Source organism: Eptatretus burgeri, chromosome 15 (genome assembly GCF_056783735.1).
Source record: "Eptatretus burgeri isolate ZD-2024b chromosome 15, Ebu_testis_v1, whole genome shotgun sequence".
In the NCBI taxonomy this organism is placed as follows: domain Eukaryota; kingdom Metazoa; phylum Chordata; class Myxini; order Myxiniformes; family Myxinidae; genus Eptatretus; species Eptatretus burgeri.
Window position 1 is genome coordinate 40,089,137 of NC_140975.1, and position 23,176 is coordinate 40,112,312.

A 23,176-nucleotide genomic window follows, 5' to 3' on the forward strand; every position below is an offset into this window, starting at 1 on the left:
TACTGGTGATGAATCATGGGTATTAGAATACGATCCCAAGACCAAACAGCAGAGTCGTCAGTGGGAAAAGTCCGGCATCACCAAGACCAAAGAAAGCAAGGATGTCGAAGTCGAAGGTCAAGGTGTTGTTCATCGTGTTTTTTGACATCAAAGGCATCGTCCACTTCGAGTTTATACCACAGGGCCAAACAGTGAATCAATACGTGTACAAGGAGATTCTCTGGCACCTCATGAGATCAGTCCGGGACAAGAGGAGGGATCTGATGGACAACAGCCTGGGTGCTCCATCATGACAATGCCCTTGCTCACAGTGCCCTGAGCATCCGACAGTTTCTGGTGGAGAGGAACGTGCCAACTCTGGAGCAACCCCTGTATTCGCCAGACTTGGCCCCTTGTGATGTTTTTTTCTCTTCCCCAAGCTCAAGGGGGTGATCAAGGGGACCCAATTTCCTGATGTGGAGGCCATCAAAAGGGCCGTGATGAGGGAGTTCCGGAGGATTCCAGAAGAAGTCTTCTGGGGGTGTATCGAAGCATGGAAGAAGAGTATGGACAAGTGTGTGAGACTGGAGGGAAACTATTTTGAAGGGACAAGCTGTGATTTCAATGTATTGTTACGAGGCCGGGGGTCGGCCGCCAACCGACCGCTCTGACGGAGCCGCAAGTCGAGTCGGCCCGACCGATCGCCCGGAATATAGATCGCCGCCCGGATAAGTCCGAGTCGACGGATCCTTGTACAAGAACCGAAATATGCTAATGGGCAGATCACGTGGGGTAGGGTCGATTGCCAATGTTCAATGTACCTAAATACCCACATGATCCAACTACCGGGGTATTCCACCCTCGACGGAACTCGTACGGAACAAACCGCTGAGGCGAGCCTGTCCCGTGCGCGAGTCCGAGCGGCTTAATCGCCGAGAACCATCGGTCCAAATGTCCCCCTTTTACGGCAAACCAACGGCTTTCTAACTCCCAACACACAAAATGCTCAGTCACTGAAAGAATTGACGCGACGAACTGAAAACATTTAACAATTGGGGTATTTATTAATAATAATGGGGAACTAGGGAAGCACGAAAGAGCAGAACTATACCGACTATACGAAATGCAATGCAAACATTTACAGCACACAAAGCATTTAACAATTTCCTACTTGTTAGACGGGCCGACGGACACACGTACGCACACACGCACACCCAAGAAATGGTGGCTGAGGCCATTAATAACAGGCTTCAGCTTGGAGGAAAGGTGAGCTGAAACCCAGGACCTATCTCGAACCTCTCCACCTCGTGTGGTCTTCAAGTTGTTCGGACCCGGGCTCCAGCGAGAGCGAGCTGGACCCAATCGCCGTGAATCTTCCTGAGCTCCAGCGAATCCTCCCGCACTTCTCAACACGTGCTGGTGATATGAGGCGCCGATCCTTCTCATCGATGCGCCGCTTCTCCGAGGAAACACCTCCAAGATGAGGTCGATGAGTCGCACCAAGCCGGGAACCAAACGGAGAACAAAGAGCTCCACGAACCAAGAAGAAGAAGAAGAAGCCACAATTTTATCTCACAATTTGCAGCTCAACTTTCTTCCAAACAAAGCAGCTCTCCAAAAAACCTACCAAGCCAAGCAGGACCCGAAGCTCTGCTGAACAATTCCTCTGCGGAAGCAAAATGCTTCCGGAAGCCTCAACCCTAACCCAAGCCAAACAGGACCCGACAGCCTACTGAATGACTCCCCTACTCCTCCCCGAACAAAGAAAGGATCTCCTTTTTATCCTTCTCCGCCCCCTCCCACGCGCCCGGCGTGACTCATGCCCTCGTGATCCATCCCCCGCTCAACCACGGGTGGGAGGGAGTTGTTGACGTCATGAATCACGGGACGGAAGGGCTCTTCTTCCTCTTTGCAGAAGAGGGGGAGGGACGTCTCCATTGTTCGCTCCCTTACTATTAAATCGATCCGCAGCGCATCAAATTGATTTCTAAACATTTAAACAATGGAAGGTGAGCTATCTAGGGAACAAGCACTTATCGACATCGCTGACTAAAGGAACCTGTATGTTGTGTGCAATCAAATTACAAATTAGTAACAATCTTTTTTGGAATAAAATTTCTGTGATGTCAGTCCCGTTACTTTTTAGACGGACCTCGTATGTGTGTGTGTGTGTGTATGTGTATATATATATATATATATATATATATATATATATATATATATATATATATATATATATATATATATATATATATATATATATATATATATATATATATATATATATATATATATATATATATATATATATATATATATATATATATATATATATATATATATATATATGGTGTTTTCAGGTCATATATCGATATGGCATCAACATGGCAGCAGATAAAGTACAATTTCATTGATTGAAGTCTCGAATACCAATCAAAGTTCAAGTTTAAGTTCAATTCACCAAGTAACTCGTGACAGGAAACAACACGTCAGAAAAGGGAACATACGTAATGTGAATACAAAGATGTGTATACATATAATATTACAAGTTTATCATTAAAGTCTATTGAAATAGTCTTTATGGACAATGCTCATGAGGGGCAAAATAAAAGATTGGGAAAAATGATTTGACATGAATATGATCAAAAGCATGATTTTTCAAATCACAATCTCACAGGTAAACATAAGCTGTATACAGCATAATGAGATGATCCGATCAAATTTTTAAAATACATTGAGGTATCATGGCAGCTGTGAATAGTAGGTTAGATGGGAAGGAGATCAGACAGGGAAATAGGTTTGAGTATTTTGATGTGGTCGATACACGTTCGTATGGTAAGTGGTAAGTCCGAGGCAGAGGCGAGGAGGAGGATTCAAATGGGTGCGAATGTGTGGAGGAGGGTGGAGGGAGTAATGGCAGACAAAGATATCAAGAAAATTGAAAGGGAAGGTTCTGATGTCGTGTGTAACGCCAGCCTAGCTTTATGACCTGGAGACGGTGGCACTGACAGAGAGACAACAACAGAGGCTGCAGGTTTGCGAGAACAACTGGGTCAGGAGGATTGCAGGAGTGAAGAGGGTGGATAGAAGGAGGATGGATGAACTGAGGGAGGAGATTGGTGTGCATATGACTTTGGCGGGGACATTGGTTAAAATGCCGGCTGAGATGGGTTGGACACTTGGTGCAGATGGGGAAGAGAGAATGGTAAAGAGAGTGGATAGATTTAGTGGGGCAGATAACAGCAATTTTTGAGAGGAATCGTGCAAATGATGATACAAGCATCAAATTTGGCACATTTGTTCTCCATGGGATTCTAATCAAATCTGCCTGATTGGCCATTTGAAAATCCAAATTTTGAAAAATTTGAAGAAAGACAAAAAAAAACTTCACAAAAGTCAAGATCACGAATCAATGTTGGATGCTGGCTGAGATTGGTGAATGTTTCAGAAACATCATCAAAGATGTTCCAAGTCTGCCATGCAGTTTTCTTCCCTTTACCGTGGAAGGCAGACACGACGTCACGTCCAGTGAACGCATGGAAGTATGGGATCCCTCCAGCTTTCTCAGGCCCTATTGCAGAAACTACCTCATGGACTGGAATCCATCACACCTTGGCTCCTTGGCCAAAGGCAATCCACATGTTCTCAAGACCTAGTTCCTGTAAGGATGGCAGTAGAGATATTGCTATGACTAGTACGTCAGTGTCATTAGCCTTCATGATAATGGACTTGCTACCATCCGTCGTTGCATCCCTGGCGTGTACAAATATTTGAGTGTCCGCTTCTTCATGACAACATGAAGACACAGCATCCAGTGACTTCCTTGTGTTGCTAATGGCATCTTCTCCTTTTGTGACAATGACTGTGCTTGTCGTCTGTGCTTCACACATCTTTTCCGCAAGGAAGTGAAACAGCTCAGTCTTGTTGCTGTCATCTCGAAGAAAGCTTCTCCAGTTACTTGGGGTCTTACTGATTCCTGTCACTCTTCTTCTGATTCCTTGCCACCTTTTCGACCTTGCCTTGGACTTCAGACTTGACTTCTTGTACACATCAAACACTACGTCCACCCTCTCGTACCTGGCACCATAGGATTCCACCTTTGGGATGATGTCTTCTTTAGCAAAGTCATCAAATATCTTTGAAGTGCGTGGAGGTAGGGCATTGATAAGTGCTGAGCCATCAATGATGACTGCATCTCCGCTTCGTTCTCTGTCTGGGATGTTCACTTGTGCTTCAAGAATTTCAGCCAGCGGTGACTTCAAATTTTTTTGAAGTTTTTTTTTTTTTCAAATTTTTCAAAATTTGGATTTTCAAATGGCCAATTGGCAGATTTGATCAGAAAGCCCTGCAGAACAGAAATGCCAAATTTGATGCTTGTATCATAATTTGCACGATTTTTCTACTATCTACTACACTAATTGAGGGAGCATGGGAGGAAGAAAATAGGTGGACCAGGATTGAGATGGGACGATTCTGTGAGGAAGGATATCTGTAAGGTAGAGGTGGTTGGCTGACGACGGAGGAAGGTGGAGGAGTTTCGTGGTCAATGCACGGTATAAGTGTGGTGCCATCGTACCTCACCCCTTATAAAGAAAAGAGGAGGAGAACAACAACTACTTATTGTTAGACCCTGCTGAAAGATTAAGCAAGACTAAACCCTGCTGAAAAGCTGGAATTACAATCTCACAGGTAAATATATGCCGTATACATAATTGTCCAGGGAAAAAACAAGGTCAAATGAGCTAAGATCCTCGTCCTCTTCATGATGACGTCATAAAAACGAATATGATGTCATTGTGATGTATCAGGTTTGCGATAAATTATCTGTGCTAATGCCTGGCTTGATTCCTGCAAACAAAATTCAAACAGCTTGCCTAGTTTTGGAGATAATGGTATAGGCGATTTCCATTAGCAGAGATATTTTGACGTCAACTTTTTTTCTAGGAAGAATTTCCATAATCGGAGATGGTTACTCCCTGTGCGTGGGCTTTCTGCATATACATGGCAAGTTTCACGAAGATCCAATGAAAACTCTGGGTTGTGAAACAAAAAATGTCAAAAATAGCAATGACGTCATAGTGATGCATCATATGTGCGGTAATTCATCTCTGCTAATGCCCTGTTCGATTCCCACAAACAGAATTCAAAAAGCTTGCCTAGTTTCGGAGATAATTTTTTCGGCAATTTCCATTAGCGGAGATATTTTGACGTCATAACTTTTTTTTCTCAGAGGAATTTTCAAAATCGGAGATGGTTACTGTCTGCGCAGGGTATTTTTACATATATACGCCAAGTTTCACGAAGTTTCGATGAAAAATGTAGGCTGTGAAACAAAAAAGTCCACAAGAAGAAGATGAAGAACAACAACGTGGGTAAGACTAGGAGATCCTCCACGAGGATCTAAAAAGTCCACAAGAAGAAGATGAAGAACAACAACGTGGGTAAGACTAGGAGATCCTCCACGAGGATCTAAAAAGGATAATTATAAACACGACAATCGTCAAACATCAAATTGAGAATTTGTCAAACATCAAATCGTAATCTTAGTCACGGTCACGGTGTGTATTCATGCTGAAAATGAAGATCAAGCGAGCTTTCACCCTGCTGCCCCAGAGGAGGATGCCGTCTTCCCTGAGCTTGCCTTAGGACGCGTGAATAAAAATAATGTTTTGAAATAATGTGGACCTTTTTGGTTGGGGGGGGGGGAGGTGCGTACACACCCGACACACATCCCCTCTGGGTATGCCAATGGGATTCAAGTATATTTAATACAGATCTTTATGTAGTAACACGCAAATTAAAATACCTATATTTTGCCCTCTTTTTAGAGAAATCCAGCCTGCGCCTCCCGATGATGCACCATTTTTAACGGAAGGTAATCCAGGGGTCACACAAATCTGTAAATAGCTCTGAGCTTGAGCTCTCAGTGAAACCACGAGTGCCACACATTTAACTTTTTTAAAGTCAGTAAAATAATTTAAACTGATAGATTAACTTCAACTTTTCCCGTCATTGGGGACACCCACTTTTGTTTGTACTGTACAGAATAAATACCAGTATAAGCGTCATTATATTTGACCAAGTGGATTGTGCTTGCATTGTGTTAGCAGCTAAATAACTCAAGTAAATGAAGAATCGGTGATTACAATGGGCTCCTTATTTCAAAGTTTACAGCGAGCGCAATTTTAATTCAAATACGGCAAAGGTTACAAAATAAGAGGTGGAAAAGGCGCGTGTTCGCGGAAAAGACGCGAGCTCCATCGTCTTGGGTTATGTGACCCGCCATAAGCAGAATGAGTTAGCACCGGCCAACTTTTATTCGTTTATGGACATTTTGCGATGGTTTTGTGTCCCCCCCCCGGGATATTGGCTTTGCATTGCATCATTATGCAAAATTTTTGCCTTCTATCCCACCAAGAAAGTGTGAAACATTTATGTATGTGAGTGAGTGCTTACAAAGAGCTTTAGATAAAGAGATGATAGATATATAGAGATATTAGTGGGGTATGCTTACACATTGTAAGCAATAACGAGCCGTGCTTCCCCATTGTCTCGGGTCGCTCACCTGCATTTGATTTTTCATTTAATCATTACTATTATTATTATTTTCATTTCTTAATATTTTCATTTACGGATGCTTTCTGACGGTTCTGTGACTTTTCCTGGTGTATCAACTTTGATGTCCATCAGCACGCGAAATTACAGCTTTTCTATGTCACCCGGAAGGTACCAATCTTTAATATCAGTCAGTAAGTGAGTGAGTGAGTCAGTGAATAGAATGAGCTTTATATAGTGACAAGATACATATACTGTGCAGTATATATCCAAATAGCACCTCTTTAACTGAAATAGTGACTGTGAAGTGTGAACTCCTGTACCACTCAAACATACACTGTAAAGGTCATGACGAAGTGGGAAGGGGACTGGAGGGATGGCGGACCTGTGCTGCAAAGATCATTCATAGACTGCATCGAAGACAAAAGTTGCATTTAAACTTTTATACAGCAAAATCGTCCTTTTCACAAGATCTACCGGTTATTGCTTTGAGGGATGAACAATAGTAATTCAGGAGAGTAGAGCACATCAAAGTGATGTTTTAACACCATGAACCAAAAAATTAAAATATATCTCACCGAGCTGTACGATTTTCAGATTGCTATGTGAAGATGCCAGGTTCTGCAGATTCTGAACACCAGAAGCAACATATCATCAGGGAGAGAAATAAAATCGCCTCAATATGAGAATGTTTATAATCTGCAATAATACCATGTTTGAGGAATACAGCACTTCATTGCACACAAAAGCAAAAATGACCTTAATATCAAACCTATGTGTTAAAGCTCAATTCAAAGTTGTTCTTTTTTCTCACAAAGCATAGACATGAATATTGTTACGTTTGTTGGGAGAGGAGGGGGGTTGGGGGGGGTTAGACATTACCATAGAGCATAGAGGAATGTATAGAGTAGCAGGGACCGTGTACAGGTGGTTCGCCAATCTTGATTTAATAAGTCGAGACACGTTAGCTGAAGGAATGTCTTGTTTGAATGTGCACCATACAGGGGGTGACGTGTGGTAATAATTAGTGAGGGATTATGGTTCAGGAAATTGTGTATAAACCCTGGAGTGAGGCACCTTAGTTTCTTTAAATTCATTTTATTTTCATTGTACACAATTATTTATTATCGATTCGTGTCCCCCTTTCTTCCGCACCACTACCCGCCGTCGTATCCCTCAGCCGGTCAATCTTCCCTCATTTAAGGTTCAGGAATAAACCCGTTGGTTTTAAAAGGGCTAAGGTTCTCGTGTTTCTCCTCATGACCCACACATGCGGTGTGAGGCATTAATTCGGAACGTCTCCACAGGAGTTAAGTCATTCGGAACATTGTTGATGCTACAATGTAAACTGTTGATGTTTACATTGTAGCTGTTGATGCTACAATGTAAACAGGAACGGGGTAATGGAGACCATATAAGCTTAATTATTATGGAAACAGAATGGCAGAATTTTATTCTACCGCAGACTGGACGTATCCGCCAGTCAGTACAAATATATAGATAACAGGTTCCTCATTTTTTTTTTAAATCAAACAAACACAGGAATGGAAAAATGATCGGGTGAGCACGATGTTTGAAAGATCTACACATTGATACGATTGCAAACAAGAAGGACACTCGGTGGAGCTCATACCTCCGCCACGCAATGCCTGATCCACGAGAACATATCGGGCCAAATACATTTTTGAAATATCATGCCATACAGTACTACATCATTTTTAGCCCTATCTCTCAATGGTGAAGAATCACTTTAAAAATTCTAGTCCTCAGATCCGGATCTGGATCTTCACCAAAATCGAATCAGTTCGTCCGTGTCACACACCGAACCTGCCCACCAAATTTCGTCCGAATCCGTCCAAAACCTTTCGAGATATCCTGCACACAAACAGACAAACAGACAAAAAGGGGTGAAAACGTAACCTCCTTCACCTTCGGTGGCGGAGCTAACTTAAACGGCATTGGGTAGGGCGCATACCTCTGCCAGACTGAACAGTTTACGCTTTGTATCGCAACGATTACAAGGATTACAAGGAAATTATGCACAGTAGGAGGCCATTCAGCCTATCATGCATGTGCCACAGCAATACCAGATTTAATCAATCCGTCGATACCACTTCCCTTCCTGTGCAGCCTTTTGGCTGCTACACTGGTACTCATTTCACCAACCTCAGAAGGATGACAGGCTGAGTCAACCCCTGGTGTTAATTCAGCAGCCAATGGGAATTGAACTGAGGACCCTAGGATCCCAAGCCATCACCCTAACCATGGTCACCGTAACCCTAACAAGCCACCACCCTAATCACACTGTTCTATTCTTGCATATGACAAATTACAGCGCACAGATCCAAGTTTAAGTTGGACAGCCAAGTCATCGATACATCAACAAGTTTGAATTGCGAACATACCCCGTGGGAGTTCATTCGTACAACTCTCCGGTGAGCAATAGTACGGACGACGGATAGCTTTGAAATTTGGTAAGATTTTCATCGCATCAGAAAAAGAAACCAGAACACCTCATAAGAGTGAGGCTAGTTTCATATCATCATTTGCGACTTAATTTTACATTGGGTATAGCCCAGCGCATTAAAAAAAAATTAATAACAATTTTAAGAAAATGGGCTGAAAGGGCCGAATCGCACTTTGGGCGCAGTTATTGCCTGGGGAATGGTCTCTAGAATATACCTGTCAAATTTCGTTCAGTTCTGTTCATTAATAACCGAGAAATAACAATTTTAAGAAAATTGGCCAAAATGGGCCGTTTCTCGGCCCGAAGGGCCGCAATCGCACTTTGGACTCAGTTAATGCCTGTGCAGATGTGTCTAGTATATGCCTGTCAATTTCCATCGAATTCTGTTTACGAATAATGGATAAATAGACGTTCAAATGAACTGTACACAAGAAAAGAGAACGCAAGCGGTGCTTAGACCCCCCCTTGGGTGGAAGACCCCAGGGTGTAAAAAGGTTGTGGACGGATTTGGACGAAACTTGGTGGACAGGTGTGTGACAAGGACGAACTGATTCGATTTTGGTGAAGATCAGGATCAGGATTAGAGATTTTAAAAACTTGTTATCCCGTCCCCCTGAGGGAGGGAGTGGGATATTGTAATCGTCCGGTTTGTTTGTCTGTTTGTTTGTTTGTTTGTCTGTCTGTTAGCAACTTTACGGCAAAACGGCTTTAGCAAACACTATCAAATTTAATCCACAGGTGGGCAATGAACCTTGGATGACCCCATTAACTTTTGGGTCCAATTGGATCAAAGGTCATGGTCAAGGTCACGAAAAGATCAAAATCGTTTTTTGCTCATAACTTTGTCAAAAATGATCTGATTTACTTCAAACTAAGCTTATAGTGAACCTTATTCTATTTGTCACTTATAAGCCTACCCATTCCTATAGTGAAAAATGCATATTTGTGAAGATCGGTAGAGTCCGAAGTTTTGGGGGTCATGGTCATCGGTCAAAATTACTAATTTTCCATTAAAACTAAAACATGGTTACGAAAATACAACTTTACGGGAAAACGGCTGGCTCAAACACTCTCAAATTGTATCCACAGGTGGGTAATGAACCTCGGACGACCCCATTAACTTTTTGGTCCAATTAGGTCAAAGGTCAAGGTCAGGTCACTAAAAGGTCAAAATCGTTTTTCGCTCATAACTTCGTCAAAAATGGTTTAATTGACTTCAAACTCAGACTAAAATATTCCTTATAATCAACATTCAGGTTAAGGATGTATCAAATTTAAATTTGATCCCCAAAATAACTTTATGCCTTAAATGGGCGGGATTTGTTGTGCCTGGCACCACTTGTTTAAATGATTATTCACCAATCGAGAGATGGGGTCAAAAAACGATTGAATGTAACTTAGTCTGGATGTAGAGCATGATATCTCAAAAAGTTGTGGATGAGTTCTGACAAATCTAGGTGGATCAATTGGGGAAGTGACGAGAACAAGCGGATTTGATTTTGGTTCAGGTCCGAATCCAGATCCGACCGATCAGTGGATACAAAACGTGAATTGGGCAGCCTTGTGGAGTTTATAGTGTAGTAGTATCTCTCCACTGGTGAAGAATAAATTAAATAATTATAGGATCCAGATCTTCGCCAAAATGTAATCATTTGGTCCTCGTCACACACTCAACCTGTCCACCGTGTTTCGGCCGAATCCTTCCATAACTTTGTGAGATATCCTGCTCACACACACATAGATAAATAAACAGGGGTGAAGGTTCACCGGTAAACACATCTAGCGAGAGGAAGAAGAGGAAGAAGAAGAGGAAGAAGAAGAAAAAGAAGAGGAAGAAGAAGAGGGGGAAGAAGAGGGGGAAGAAGAGGGGGAAGAAGAGGGGGAAGAAGAGGGGGAAGAAGAGGGGGAAGACGAGGAAGAGGAATAGGAGGAAGAAGTAATAGTAGTTATAGAGTGTGATGTTCAAGGAGGGGGAGGGGGGGAATACACTTGACAAGCTTGTAAATGTTTGCATTCCGCTGAACGCTCATCGCGGTGAAAGGTTCAAACGAACCTGCGCGGAACTCGGGGCTCTGCACGCGGCGATCACGTGGCGCGGAGGACGAGGCAACGCGAGGAACTGCCGAACCATCTCAAAACCGATGCCGCGGCTGGTTCCCGTGATCAACAACGAACCGAATGCAACCATTGCGGGGGAAACGTGTCTTGTCGGTCTTCTGTTTTTTAACTTCCTTTACCTCTTCTTCTTCTTAATTTTCGGTGAACTGGCATTGTAACAGCCGCACGACTCTAGATATGCCACTCGTAAAGCGCTCACGCTCTTCGGCAGGAGCCGACAAGTTTCTGCAAACTTTATATTGAGTTTGAGCGGTTTCTTTAACGAATTTTAAAACCAGTTTGCAGAGTCGAGGGTGATAATTATGGTTCAACTGCCAAAAAATATCTGGTAGATCAAAGCAACAGGTCCCATCTCTCTTGTGCACTGGAAAAGTCGAGCCTGGGCCCTGGGGGTGTGTTCCGTTAGCAAGCGGCTTGCTTACCGCAAGCCAATATTAAGTGATGTTTGACACCAAACACGTTTTGATAGCAAATATGTCCAAATCCAACGGCCGGTTCATGGTTTCAGCGCCCACAAGCTCATCGCTGGACTTGGTATTCCAACGCTGGCGGTTTGGCAAAGGAGATTGACCATGTCCTCGTTGATGATCGCTGGAGGATGATCCAGAACTGCAGGGTCTACCGGAGTGCTCAGTTCCTCAATACAGACCACCGGCTTGTAGCAACTCTGAAGTTGCAGATAAAATCCAGGAGAATGGTGCCATCCCAGCCAAGGCTGGATGTTGGCAAGCTCAAGGATGAGAGGGTAGCTGAGGAGTTTGCGAACAAGCTGAGTGGGGATTTGGGGGGGTCTGGGTGCTTTGGGGGGTCCTGAAGAGTTGTGGAGTGCCTTCAAGACCACCGTCCTTGATGTTGCGGGTGGATGTCTTGGAACTCACCGAAGGGCGAAGAAGAATTTTGTCTCCCAAGGGAGACTGGATACATACTATACTGTTACGAATCTGGAAGCTTACTGCATTCAACATTCAGGTCCCCACAGCTCAGTTATTTTGATAAGTAAATGTGGATAGATAGCTCCCTTTCCCTTGTTTAGTGGGTAATTAAGTGTACATGCGCTGCGAAGTTATTTTATAGATAGGATTTTTACATTTACGTCAACGATAACAACAACAACACTGCTGGAGGAATTGTCCGCGCTGTTCGAGTCACGGACTTCTTATAATAACCTGGACCAACAATGCCATCTACTCGCAGCAGTGAGAACTGAAGTCACCGGAAATGGCTCAGCGGCCATGTTGCGTTGCCACTCGCTAGTCGCGCGCAATTCAAAAAACCTGTAGCTGTATTAAGAGTTTTAACTATTTTGCCAGTATTTTGAACTGGTAAACGTAAAAATGCCACAGTGCGTGGCGTTCGGATGCAATAATAAGTCTGGGAAGAGCTCCACATGCACCTTTCATCGGTAAGAATGCGATTATTGATGCTTTTTTTTCTCTTTCAATCGTCAATCTATTCTTAGAGTATTATTTTAAGAAGTTACAATTTAAACACTAAATGCCAGTATAACAATCTAAATGATGGCAAAGTACAGTCGATAATTTGAAAGAAAATGTAAAAAAACGATATTATCCAGGAATACGCCAGGAATGAGTTTTCCAGGCGTCTGGAATTCAATTTTTTTTCCGGAGATTCATTCCCCCCATCGACCGCCGTGGCTGCGTAAATAGTTGGGTGGGTAGCTCACAATATTTGTCCATTTGGGGGCACAGGCCCCCCCTATTCCGAGGGTCCTGGCTCCGCGGTCCACCTAACCCGATGTTACCCCCAAAATAATTTTGCTTCCTACGCGCCTTAGGGTTAGGGGGTCGTATCTATCTTGATATCAGAAATCTACCTCCACTGACGCCAATTGTAGTACCTATCCTTCCATCCCTTCAAATGCCAATAATCGAAAACGTCATTCGGATCTTTTTTCTCCAGATTCCCTAAGGATGAAAAGTTGTGCAGACAATGGTGCCAGGCGCAGAGAAGGGAACACTTTACACCAACGCCCGGTGTGACATTACTTTGTAGTGAACACTTCCTGAACTTTGACTTTGACAGTACAGGCCAGACGAAACGGCTTAAACAAGGCGTCATACCAAGCGTCTTCAAATTTCCACCTCATCTCCAGAAGGATGGTATACACGATTTATTACAATGGTCTCCACTAAAAAAAAATACATATTTATTTGATACAAATATTATATATTTTTATTTGATACAAATATTTATTTGACACATATTAAATTGTTTTAAATCTATAAAAGTTTTTGAATTGATTTTGGGTGCGAATACCCGGAAAAACGACCTCCTTTGCTGCCAGGATTTTTCTATGAATTTCTGTACGATTCTGACTGTGTCAGACGATGCAGGTCGTTTTGTATTTGTGCCCAAAAAATTAATTCCAACACATTAATTTTATAAATTCATCCACATTCAAAATGTTTATAAAATGAATAAATTCCCATGGAAATCAAATTTAGCACAAATTTTCAAACTTCATGGACATCCTGTATATGCAATTAAAATAAATGGAATCCTGAATCAGAGTGCACCTATTGTGATTCTATCAAGCGGTTCGCACTGTATTGAATTTACCACTAAAATTTCTGTGAATTATCAGTTTTCTGTTCACCAGTTAATTCGAAATTTCGATCCGATATCAATTATGTTATTTTCTACACAGAAACCAATACATCGGAAACCACCGGTTGACAGACACCTGGCCCCAGAGCCAAAATTCACAGCTGCGTCAGATTCACCACCAAGGTCGTCGACTTCAGCAGACCACACGTACTGCGCCGATCCGAGTCCCAGTATAATGAAACGGAAGCTGGGTACGGCAACCGAGACCATTGAGAACCTGAGGAAAAAACTGAAGGTTACGCAGCAGAAAACGCGAAGATTGAAGAAAAAGATAGAGAAATTAAGCTCCGTCGTTGAAGAACTAAAAAAAAAAGGGATGGTTTCGGAAAATTGTGTCGAGATACTGAATGACATTTTCTGGGGTACCACTGGCGGTTATGAGTCGAATATTAAAGAATCAGGCGAGCGGAAAGAAATCCAGGCAAGAATACGATACTGTGATCAAGTCATTCGCCCTCACGCTAAATTTCTATTCTGCGAAGGCCTACGACTATGTACGCAAGGTATTCGATCTCGCTCTACCTAGTCCTTCAACGATCCGAACCTGGTACAGTGCCATAGACGGATCACCGGGATTCAACCAGGTAGTATTTGACGCATTGGAGGCGAGATTTAAAGAGGATAGGAGTACGCTATGTTCCCTGATGTTGGACGAAATGTCACTGATGGAATCAGTAGAGATGTCTGGTGACAAGGTGCTAGGATATGTGGACATTGGATCAGGTAACCTGGACGACACCGCGCCACTTGCTAAAAACGCTTTAGTAATTATGTTGGTCGCGGTGAATGATCATTGGAAAGTTCCAGTCGCCCATTTCTTCATCAATGGTTTGACTGGTAAAGAACAGGCCAATGTTGTGTCTCAGTGTTTACTTAAGCTACACAAAATTGGAGTTAATGTCATCTCGCTTGTACCTGTGACGGGCCTTCAGCGCATTTGACAATGTTGAAAGAGTTGGGTGCAAGTATCAACCCGGATAATATGAATTTGTCGTTCCCTCACCCAGCAGATCCTCACAAGCTCGTTTGGGCATTCCTCGACGCGTGTCATATGTTAAAGCTTGCAAGGAATTGCCTCGGCACACTGAAGACGATGAGAGACAGTTCTCAGAGGGTCATCTCCTGGAAATATATAGAAAACTTGTATGAACTGCAGAAACAGGAAGGACTGCGGTTGGCAAACAAACTTAGTCGGAAACATATCGAATGGAAGACAAATATAATGAAAGTGAATACGGCTGCTCAAACGCTGAGTTCAAGTGTCGCGGATGCAATTGAGTTCTGCCGCGAAGAGTTGAAACTAGCTGAATTTCAAGAGAGTGAGGGAACTTGCATCTTCATCCGCACACTGGATCAACTGTTCGATCTGTTGAACTCCAGGAACCCTTTGGCACGCAACAACAAGGCACCGATGCATCCTGCTCGCGAGGCAGCTTTCTTGCCATTCCTGGACAAGACAAGTAATTATCTCACGACCTTGACTAATACTTCTGGTCAACTCATGATAAAGACAAGACTTAAAACAGCATTTATTGGGATGCTGACTTGTATCGTAAGCGTTAAAAACCTCTATCTGACATACGTCCAGCCCCAAAATTCATCTTTAAAGTATTTGCTTACATATAAGCTCAGCCAGGACCACATCGAGTTGTTCTTTGGAGCCGTCCGTCTCGCATGTGGTGGCAATAACAATCCAACAGCCAGACAGTTTATCGCAGCGTACAAGCGTCTTCTGTTGCGGCATGATATCAAAGCCAACAAGGGGAACTATTCAGCCCAGGACGCAACACACATCCTCACAGCTGCGTAATTCAAAAATATCACTAAGAGGGCTGTCCCAGATAAGACGCAGGATATGCTCATAGCCAGATGCTACAACTTGCAGCTCCGCCAGCCAATGACGAGTCACCACGATTATGCTGATATTCCACCATTTAACAAACTTTCTGTGTTCCTGGAGTCAGTTGTAACCAATATTGCAGGATATGTGGTTAGGATGATTAAGCGGACACTCAAATGTCAAGATTGCTTGCTGGCTCACATGCAGAATGATGATGTCAATTTACCTACCTGTCAGCTGATTGCTGTTAAAACAAGGGGTGGCCTTACCGTTCCATCATCAAGCGTTGTTCAAGTATGTGAAGCCACTGAGAAATGTATTAAGAGAATGCTAGTGGCGACAAATGGCAAGATTCCTCGTGATAGTTACCTGAAATCTGCAATCTCTGCAGAAGAAGTAGGATCGAGAAGTAAAAGAAGAAGTAGGATTCTCTGTTGGCAGAAGTAGGATCGAGTGCATTTGACTCGCTTAGTGATCACATGTTTGAGACGGAGGCAGACTGTAATCATGTATTTTCTCTCATACAGCACATTTGTGAGTGCGATACAAAGATTCGTCTCCACCATGTTGTTCGAACCATGAATACTGGATTGAAAGATAAACCCATCAGGAAAAAAATTCAGCAAACTGATCCTATTTGCACATCAATAGTTTACTAACCATTTGCATTGAAGTGTTTCTCCTAGGTTTCGACAAATCTTATGTTTCAACCTACTGCGATTATAATAGTTGATCGTCATCTTCTATAGGTCAATGTATATTAAACCAGTCTCATTAGTGTGTAGATTATAGATCATGTTTATTAAGGTTGTCCAATGTCTGTTCAATGTTTTCATGATTGGTCAATATATTATTAATTATAGGCCATAAGGCCTATTATTATAGGGGGTAGCTGAAAGCTGCCGCCTTATGGCCTATAATAATACAAAGTAGCCGAAGCCCCGTAACAGACGGATTCCGTTCATTCAACCACCCTCACCAGCTCACCCACACTCGAGGGACATGGACTGGACAGGGCGTGCTTGCCCCCTCCTACTCATCCCCTGCCCCTGCCGCATTCCCCCCCGCCTCCCACCCCCCGCCTTCAATTTGCTTACCCCCGCCCAAAAATTTAATTACCCAGCCCCGCCGCCGCCTCTTCACTCCCCGTCCCCCGTCTCTTGATTCCCCGCCCCACTTGCCCCTGGGCCTCCGCCCCTGTCCACCCCCTCACACTCAACCCCGCCTAATTCACCCCAGCCCCCGCCGACTCATCCCCCGCCCCATTTCCCCCATCTCCCGCTTTCAATTTGCTTACCCCCGCCCAAAAATTTACTTACCTTGCCCCCTGCCTCTTCACTCCCTGCCCCCACCTCTTCACTCCCTGCCCCCCACCTCTTCATCCCCCACCCCCGCCTCTTCACTCCCTGCCCCCGTTTCTTCATCCCCCGCCTCAACGAAAAGTGTTTATTCTGCTTCAGAGTTGAAGGTTGACTATTGTCACTATGTGCGATGCACTCTTTCAGGTACGAAGTTTCTTCCAGTCCAGGTCACAGTACCGAGAAAAACGTGACGCGACCGCTCGGAGGAGCACAAAATTGGTCCTTCAGTATTAATATATAGATACAATGTTTCTTGTTACATTTTTGTGTGAAATTCACATTCTGAGGTAGTCAGCATGTGCAGAAGAGGGTTTTACATTGCAGACGCTATTTTTGAGGAGTTGAATTACACCTCTCAGCGGTAACGGTCTGTCGACGACAGACGTGATGGCGTCAGCGAATGACCGATGATGTCATGACGTGCTGACGCCTCTCAGCGGTGACGTCACACGTCGCAATGTAAACGAATGTAAAACGAAAAGTGTTTATTCTGCTTCAGAGTTGAAAGTTGACTATTGCCACGATGTGCGATGCACTCTTACAGGTACGAAGTTTCTTTCAGTCCAGGTCACAGTACCGAGAAAAACGTGACGCGACCGCTCGGAGGAGCACAAAATTGGTCCTTCAGTATTAATATATATATATATATATATATATATATATATATATATATATATATATATATATATATATATATATATATATATATATAGGCCATAGGGGGTTAGCGATACACATTACACTGATTATCATCGGATCATATGATATGATAATCATTCATGAGAATTGTGACACCTCGTACTCACTCACCTTATTGATTCGTGCTGCAGAGCTTATATTAGCCTGGTAGTGATAATGGGCGGTGGAGACTGTTGTTAGTGAAATGAAAATCCTGTTCTTCTTATTAAGCTGGACAAAAAATGTTGTTTCCAGCGAGAAATTCGGCACAGATTAATATATTCAATCTGTAAATTCGGATTGGCAACGCAACATGGCGACTTCAGTCGACAGAGGCCGTTGCTGGTCCAGGTTATTATAAGAAGTCCGTGGTTCGCGCGCTCATGAAGCGTTTCGTTCTGGCCTGGCGCCAAATGAGAGAATGCGCCATTTTGCGGCCAATGGGCGACGAGCGGATAAGAGCCGGGGCGGTCCTTTGCAAGAAGGCGGAGCCTCGACACGCGGTCGCCCAATGAGAGCCGGCCACGCATGAGCGGGGCTCGCCCGAGAAGGACGACGAAGGAACAGAGAACAAATATAATTTGCGCCCCGTCTGTTCTCGCCTCGCCTCGCCTCGCCTCGCCTCGCCTCGCCTCGCCTCGCCTCGCCTCGCCCCGCCCCGCCCCGCCCCGCCCCGCCCCGCCTCGCCCCGCCTCGCCCCGCCCCGCCCCGCCCCGCCTCGCCCCGCCCCGCCCCGCCTCGCCCCGCCCCGCCTCGCCTCGCCTCGCCTCGCCTCGCCTCGCCTCGCCTCGCCTCGCCTCGCCTCGCCTCGCCTCGCCTCGCCTCGCCTCGCCTCGCCTCGCGTCCATCTTCTGGTGACCGGAGCTCCGGGAGCGGGTGGACCTCCAGCCGCGCGCTCGTGGCCAGGTAGCCAGCCCTCCTGACTCCCAGCCGAACTATCCTCCGCGCCTGGAGAGCCGAATAAAGACCATTATGGGTCCGTTTATTTTTGGTGTATGTCTGTCTGTGGGCCCGTCCTTAAGTAGCAACTGGTTAAGTGCTTTTGCTGTACATGATTTAATTCCTTTATAGTCGGTTCAACTCTGCCCTTTATGTGTTCCTTCCCCGCCTATTGTAAATAAATATCCCCTGTTGAATGTTTCAGCTCATCCTCGTCCTTTCCTTCATTGGTTCAGCACGGTACGTGTTGGGTGATTAAAAAGGCCGTTGCTGCTGTAGATGTACATTTGGACCGACGGGACCTCGGTAAAGGCCCAGTCACACCTTGACGTTTTAGCCAGCTTATGCCGATTTTTAAAAAAAATTGTCTAAAACGCTGGCACACGTCGAATACGTTATGGGTAAGTTTTGGAAACGTTGAGAGCACGCTGAAAAACACTGCCATACGTCGTAGTACGCTGGCTTTCATCGTTGTACTTTGCGGTTGTCCTCAAATTGTAGCACGCTTGAAGTTTTACGACTTATGCCAGCGTATGACTCACAAGTTCCGCAACGCTGGCCATAAGTTGTAGGCACGTTATGCGATCGTTGACACACGTTAATTGTAAGTTAATCATAAGTCGAAACACGTCGAGGTAATGTTTAGCATACCCGAAACTTATTTCTAACCTATGAGTAACGTGTTGTAGGCACGTTACGCGATCGTTGACACACGTTACTTGTAAGGTACTCATAAGTTGAAACACGTCAATGTAATGGTAAGCGTCAGTGTTCCAGACTCCCTGGTTTTTTTTATTTATTTTTTTAATTTTCTTTTCTTCGGTATGACGGTGATGTTGACACTTCGATTTCTAGTGTGGTTATGATTTAAGTCATTGAGCGGCAGCCTATTAATTATTATATTATAACCACACTAGAAATCGAAGTGTCAACATCACCGTCATACCGAAGAAAAAAATAAAAAAGAACCAGGGAGTCTGGAAACACTGACGCTAACCATTACATTGACGTGTTTCGACTTATGAGTAACTTACAAGTATCTTTTGTCGACGTGTGCCAACCATCGCATATCGTGCGTACAACTTATTTCCATCGCATGCAGAACGTGTGAGGCATACGGCAAGTACGTCGTAAAATGTTTAACACATTTAAAACTACAAGACGTACTCCACTTACTACGACGTATGATAGCGTACTTTAGCGTTCTATTCACGTATACCAAACTTACCCATACCGTATTCGACGTGCGCCAGCGTTTTAGACGCATTTTTCAGAGGTCGGCATACGCTGGCAAGATCGCCAAGGTGTGACTGCGATGTTGACACTTCCATTTCTCCGGCGGTTATGATTTGAATCATTGTGCGGCAGCCTTTTAATAGGCTACGCCACGTGATCGTCGGCCATACATGCAGCGCGCTATGCATAAGTTAGACTATCGTTGGGAATAGGTTGTGAATGCCAACAACAGGCTAAGAATTCGTTGGTATAAGTTATCTATAAGACAACAAAACGTTCTGTGTCTGTTACTAATATGTTATGCATGCGACCAACTCGTTATGAATACATCCGAATGTTTAAAAAAAAAACATAAAAAGTTCAGCGTCAGCCAGCGTTTCACATACATTTTGATATGTTGCCATTGCTGGCTAAAACGTCAAGGTGTGACTGGGCCTTAACCATCCACTCGAGTTACGCACGGGTTGAGCACTGTAACGACTCGTCCCGTTCGAGCCCCGTCGAGGGTGTGAATCCCTCGGTAGCTCGCCACATGGGCCTCTAGGTATTTTGAAGTTTGGCAAATAACCCTGTGCCCACACGGTTGATTTATTGACGATTCATGGTCCTGGAAGGGACCCGTACCTTCGGAGTTATCCGAGGGTACGATCTAAATTCCGGGTGTTCGGTGGAGCCGACTCGACTGCTCCACCTAGCCGTCGCGCTCGTCGCCGACGCCCGGCCCACAACACTTGGCAAGTGACTCGGATTTCAAGAGTTTAACCCGTTTTGTTTGTGAAAACCCGCAGACCCGTTTTAATGTGAACAAAACCCATATTTGATGGAAAGTACGATCAATTTTAAAAATACAATGTTTCACTTCCATTCCACTCGCAAGGATTGACGCACACACTGATGGGCCTGGAGTTGACAAAGCTATCGAGTGTCTGGTCTAACGTCTGTGTGACGTCATGAGCTTTCTTGGCAAGTCCTCCTCAACTGCTAATGGGCAGAATAGTCAAATCGCTCGTACCAACCAGAATTTCCAGCACGCATGACGATGACAACCTCATCCATGAGTAGCTGGAGAAGCGCCGCCACTCACAAAAGCTCGATCACGATAGGCATGCTCCATCCATCCATCCATTGGGACCATACTAGGCCATGGGCCAGATATGGCCACAGTGCACCACCTCCCAGCAAACCTATGTTTTTTTCTGGATATACTGAACATGAATATAAATGTTAACATTGAAAATTTTGGGATGCACTACCTGTTTTGACCTTTTGAATAGGGGTACCCTAAAATTATACTTTTATCGATTTGCGTCGAATTCAATTTACGGATGGAATCAAAATGGCATGCAGAAGGTCCAAATCATATCCAATATACATGTATGATGCATAAAATTGAAGATAATTGCATTCTGATCATCTGTATATGTCTACAAACAGTGTTGTACATTAAATCTAAATGAAATTATATACATTTGAATATATATTCCCTATCTTTCGAATAAACACAAAATCAACACTTCGTATTCCTCAATGAATATATTTGACATTATATGAATTTTATTGCAGGTACAGACAGGTATTCAATGATAGTGAGAAACAGTTTTAATTACCTTTTATTTTTCGAAAATATCAAGCAACTATTATGAAAATATACAACGTTATCACACAATAAGCATCAAACGGGTATTCACACGAATAATGTTTTCAATCAACCACATTTTGACGAAATACACATTTGTGGTCACTTTTATGGAACATTACTTGACAAACTATTACCATGATTACAGAGAATTAGTTATAATACCACACAAAATATTATTTAATAGTACAGTTTGAAAGCAACCAAAAAAATCAAAGATGGCCACCATCAGCATCACCAAACTACAAGATATTTCATTGTACATCAACATTTCCAGTCTATATCTCCATAATCCAGATCATGTCAGTTTCCTATAATACAAGAATATTTTACGTGCGTTATTTCATATCCTTCATATTTCTTCCCATATTCATCCATCATATTTCCAAACATACATCTACAACTTACAGTGCCAATGCAGACTGCAGAGGATACATTTCAGAGTGAATAAAATAGTGTTTTAAATTTGCATTATATCCGCATCATATTGAATACAATATTCACAGAACTAAACAAGTGAAATCCTTCAATACAGTGCGTGTGGTGAATCAAATGAGTACACTAATGTTAAAATTTGCAATTTATGCTTTTTCAGTTGAAAAACAATTGAAAAGCATACTTAATATTTGAAATGTAAAAATCTTGTTATTATTGTGATAAGCACCTTTATATATATAACAGAAGGAATGAAATCGTTCGATACAGCGAGGCAGGAGGCCGCAAAAGAATGATTGTAAGTAAATTTCAACTACTAATGCATGACGAAACACTTGTTTATGGCATAAGAAGAACTTAGCCTGGAATCCTCGTGCATAACACCGCCCACACAACACACGTGGTGTCCTTTGACCAATCAGGAGCAGTGCAGTTACAGTATTGTTTCCTTCAGCTCGATTGGTCTTGTCCTGCACGTGATGTTTTCGGTTTTTTTTTTTCCGTTCTTGTTGAATCTGAGGAGATTATTTTTTTGTTCTTGTTGTAAGTAAATTTCAACTACTAATGCATGACGAAACACTTGTTTATGGCTAATATTAAAGAGAATGATGGCAGAAGAAGAACTTAGCTTTCTGCGTTCGGCGCGAAATGCCATGGTGGACGGAAGTGACGTCTTTTCGTTCGTTCGTTCGTACATGAGGGGAGCGTTTCTTCGTTTTTTTTCCATCAAGCAATAAATTAAATGTTTTTCACATATATAACACATTAGTTTCACAAATTTCCATTGAAATACTCGGGTATTTCCGTCAATTGTCGCCATTTCCGTCGAGGTTATGCACTGCATCTACCGGACGGCCGTCATTCGCTGTCTTGAGGCATGTGGGTGGGGGGGAGGGGAGAGACGGGGGGACACCGGACCCATCGGAGACGTGGTAGACGACGTCGGGGACATTTCAAACTCGGTGCAATTGTATACAGCGTACGCGCTGTAATAACATGATCAAATCTCAAACATGGTAAGTATTTAAATACAACATGTGTTCAAAACAGAAGTATACTCCAACAGAAATTAATGTTCCTGTCGTTAAGGTGAATTGCAACTAATCCTACTCATTGTCAGACTCTGGGCTGTCTCCATTAAGATAGTCCGATTCGTCTAGAATGTCCGAGTCATTGATGTTCGCTGAATCTTCAGCGATGTCTGCTAACTGCTGTGGCAGGACCCCTCCCTCGTACCAAAGAGGCTCCAGCTTCCCCTCAACTAAAATCCACCCATGTCCATCATTTGGCTCGGGGATCTCAAG

At 43.5% G+C, this 23,176-nt stretch overlaps 2 protein-coding genes and 1 long non-coding RNA gene across 4 annotated transcripts in view; 1 reads left to right on the forward strand and 2 right to left on the reverse strand.

Moving 5' to 3' along the window:
• Window positions 1-11,275, reverse strand: part of LOC147011998 (uncharacterized) — a 28,906-nt gene extending 17,631 nt beyond the window's left edge. Inside the window, exons 1-2 of one of the 2 annotated variants that reach the window (XM_085858002.1) lie at window positions 11,055-11,274; window positions 7,113-7,164 (exon numbers count right to left, since the gene is read on the reverse strand). In XM_085858002.1, the coding sequence (XP_085714128.1) occupies window positions 7,113-7,164; window positions 11,055-11,189 (187 nt within the window). In that variant the 5' untranslated portion in view covers window positions 11,190-11,274. Of the gene's footprint in view, window positions 1-7,112; window positions 7,165-11,054 lie in introns of both variants that reach the window. The other variant, XM_085858003.1, reaches the window with a different exon arrangement.
• A 3,676-nt stretch (window positions 11,276-14,951) lies between these two features.
• On the reverse strand, window positions 14,952-16,422 carry LOC147011999 (uncharacterized). The gene is made up of 2 exons (XR_015051562.1): window positions 15,957-16,422; window positions 14,952-15,194 (listed from the first exon to the last, which is right to left on the reverse strand). It is a non-coding gene; the product is annotated as an uncharacterized LOC147011999 (long non-coding RNA).
• A 2,161-nt stretch (window positions 16,423-18,583) lies between these two features.
• The window catches only part of LOC147012000 (transmembrane prolyl 4-hydroxylase-like), a 79,256-nt gene continuing 74,663 nt past the window's right edge, over window positions 18,584-23,176 (forward strand). Inside the window, exon 1 of the mRNA XM_085858005.1 lies at window positions 18,584-18,602. Within this exon, the coding sequence (XP_085714131.1) occupies window positions 18,599-18,602 (4 nt within the window). The 5' untranslated portion in view covers window positions 18,584-18,598. The remainder of the gene's footprint in view (window positions 18,603-23,176) is intronic.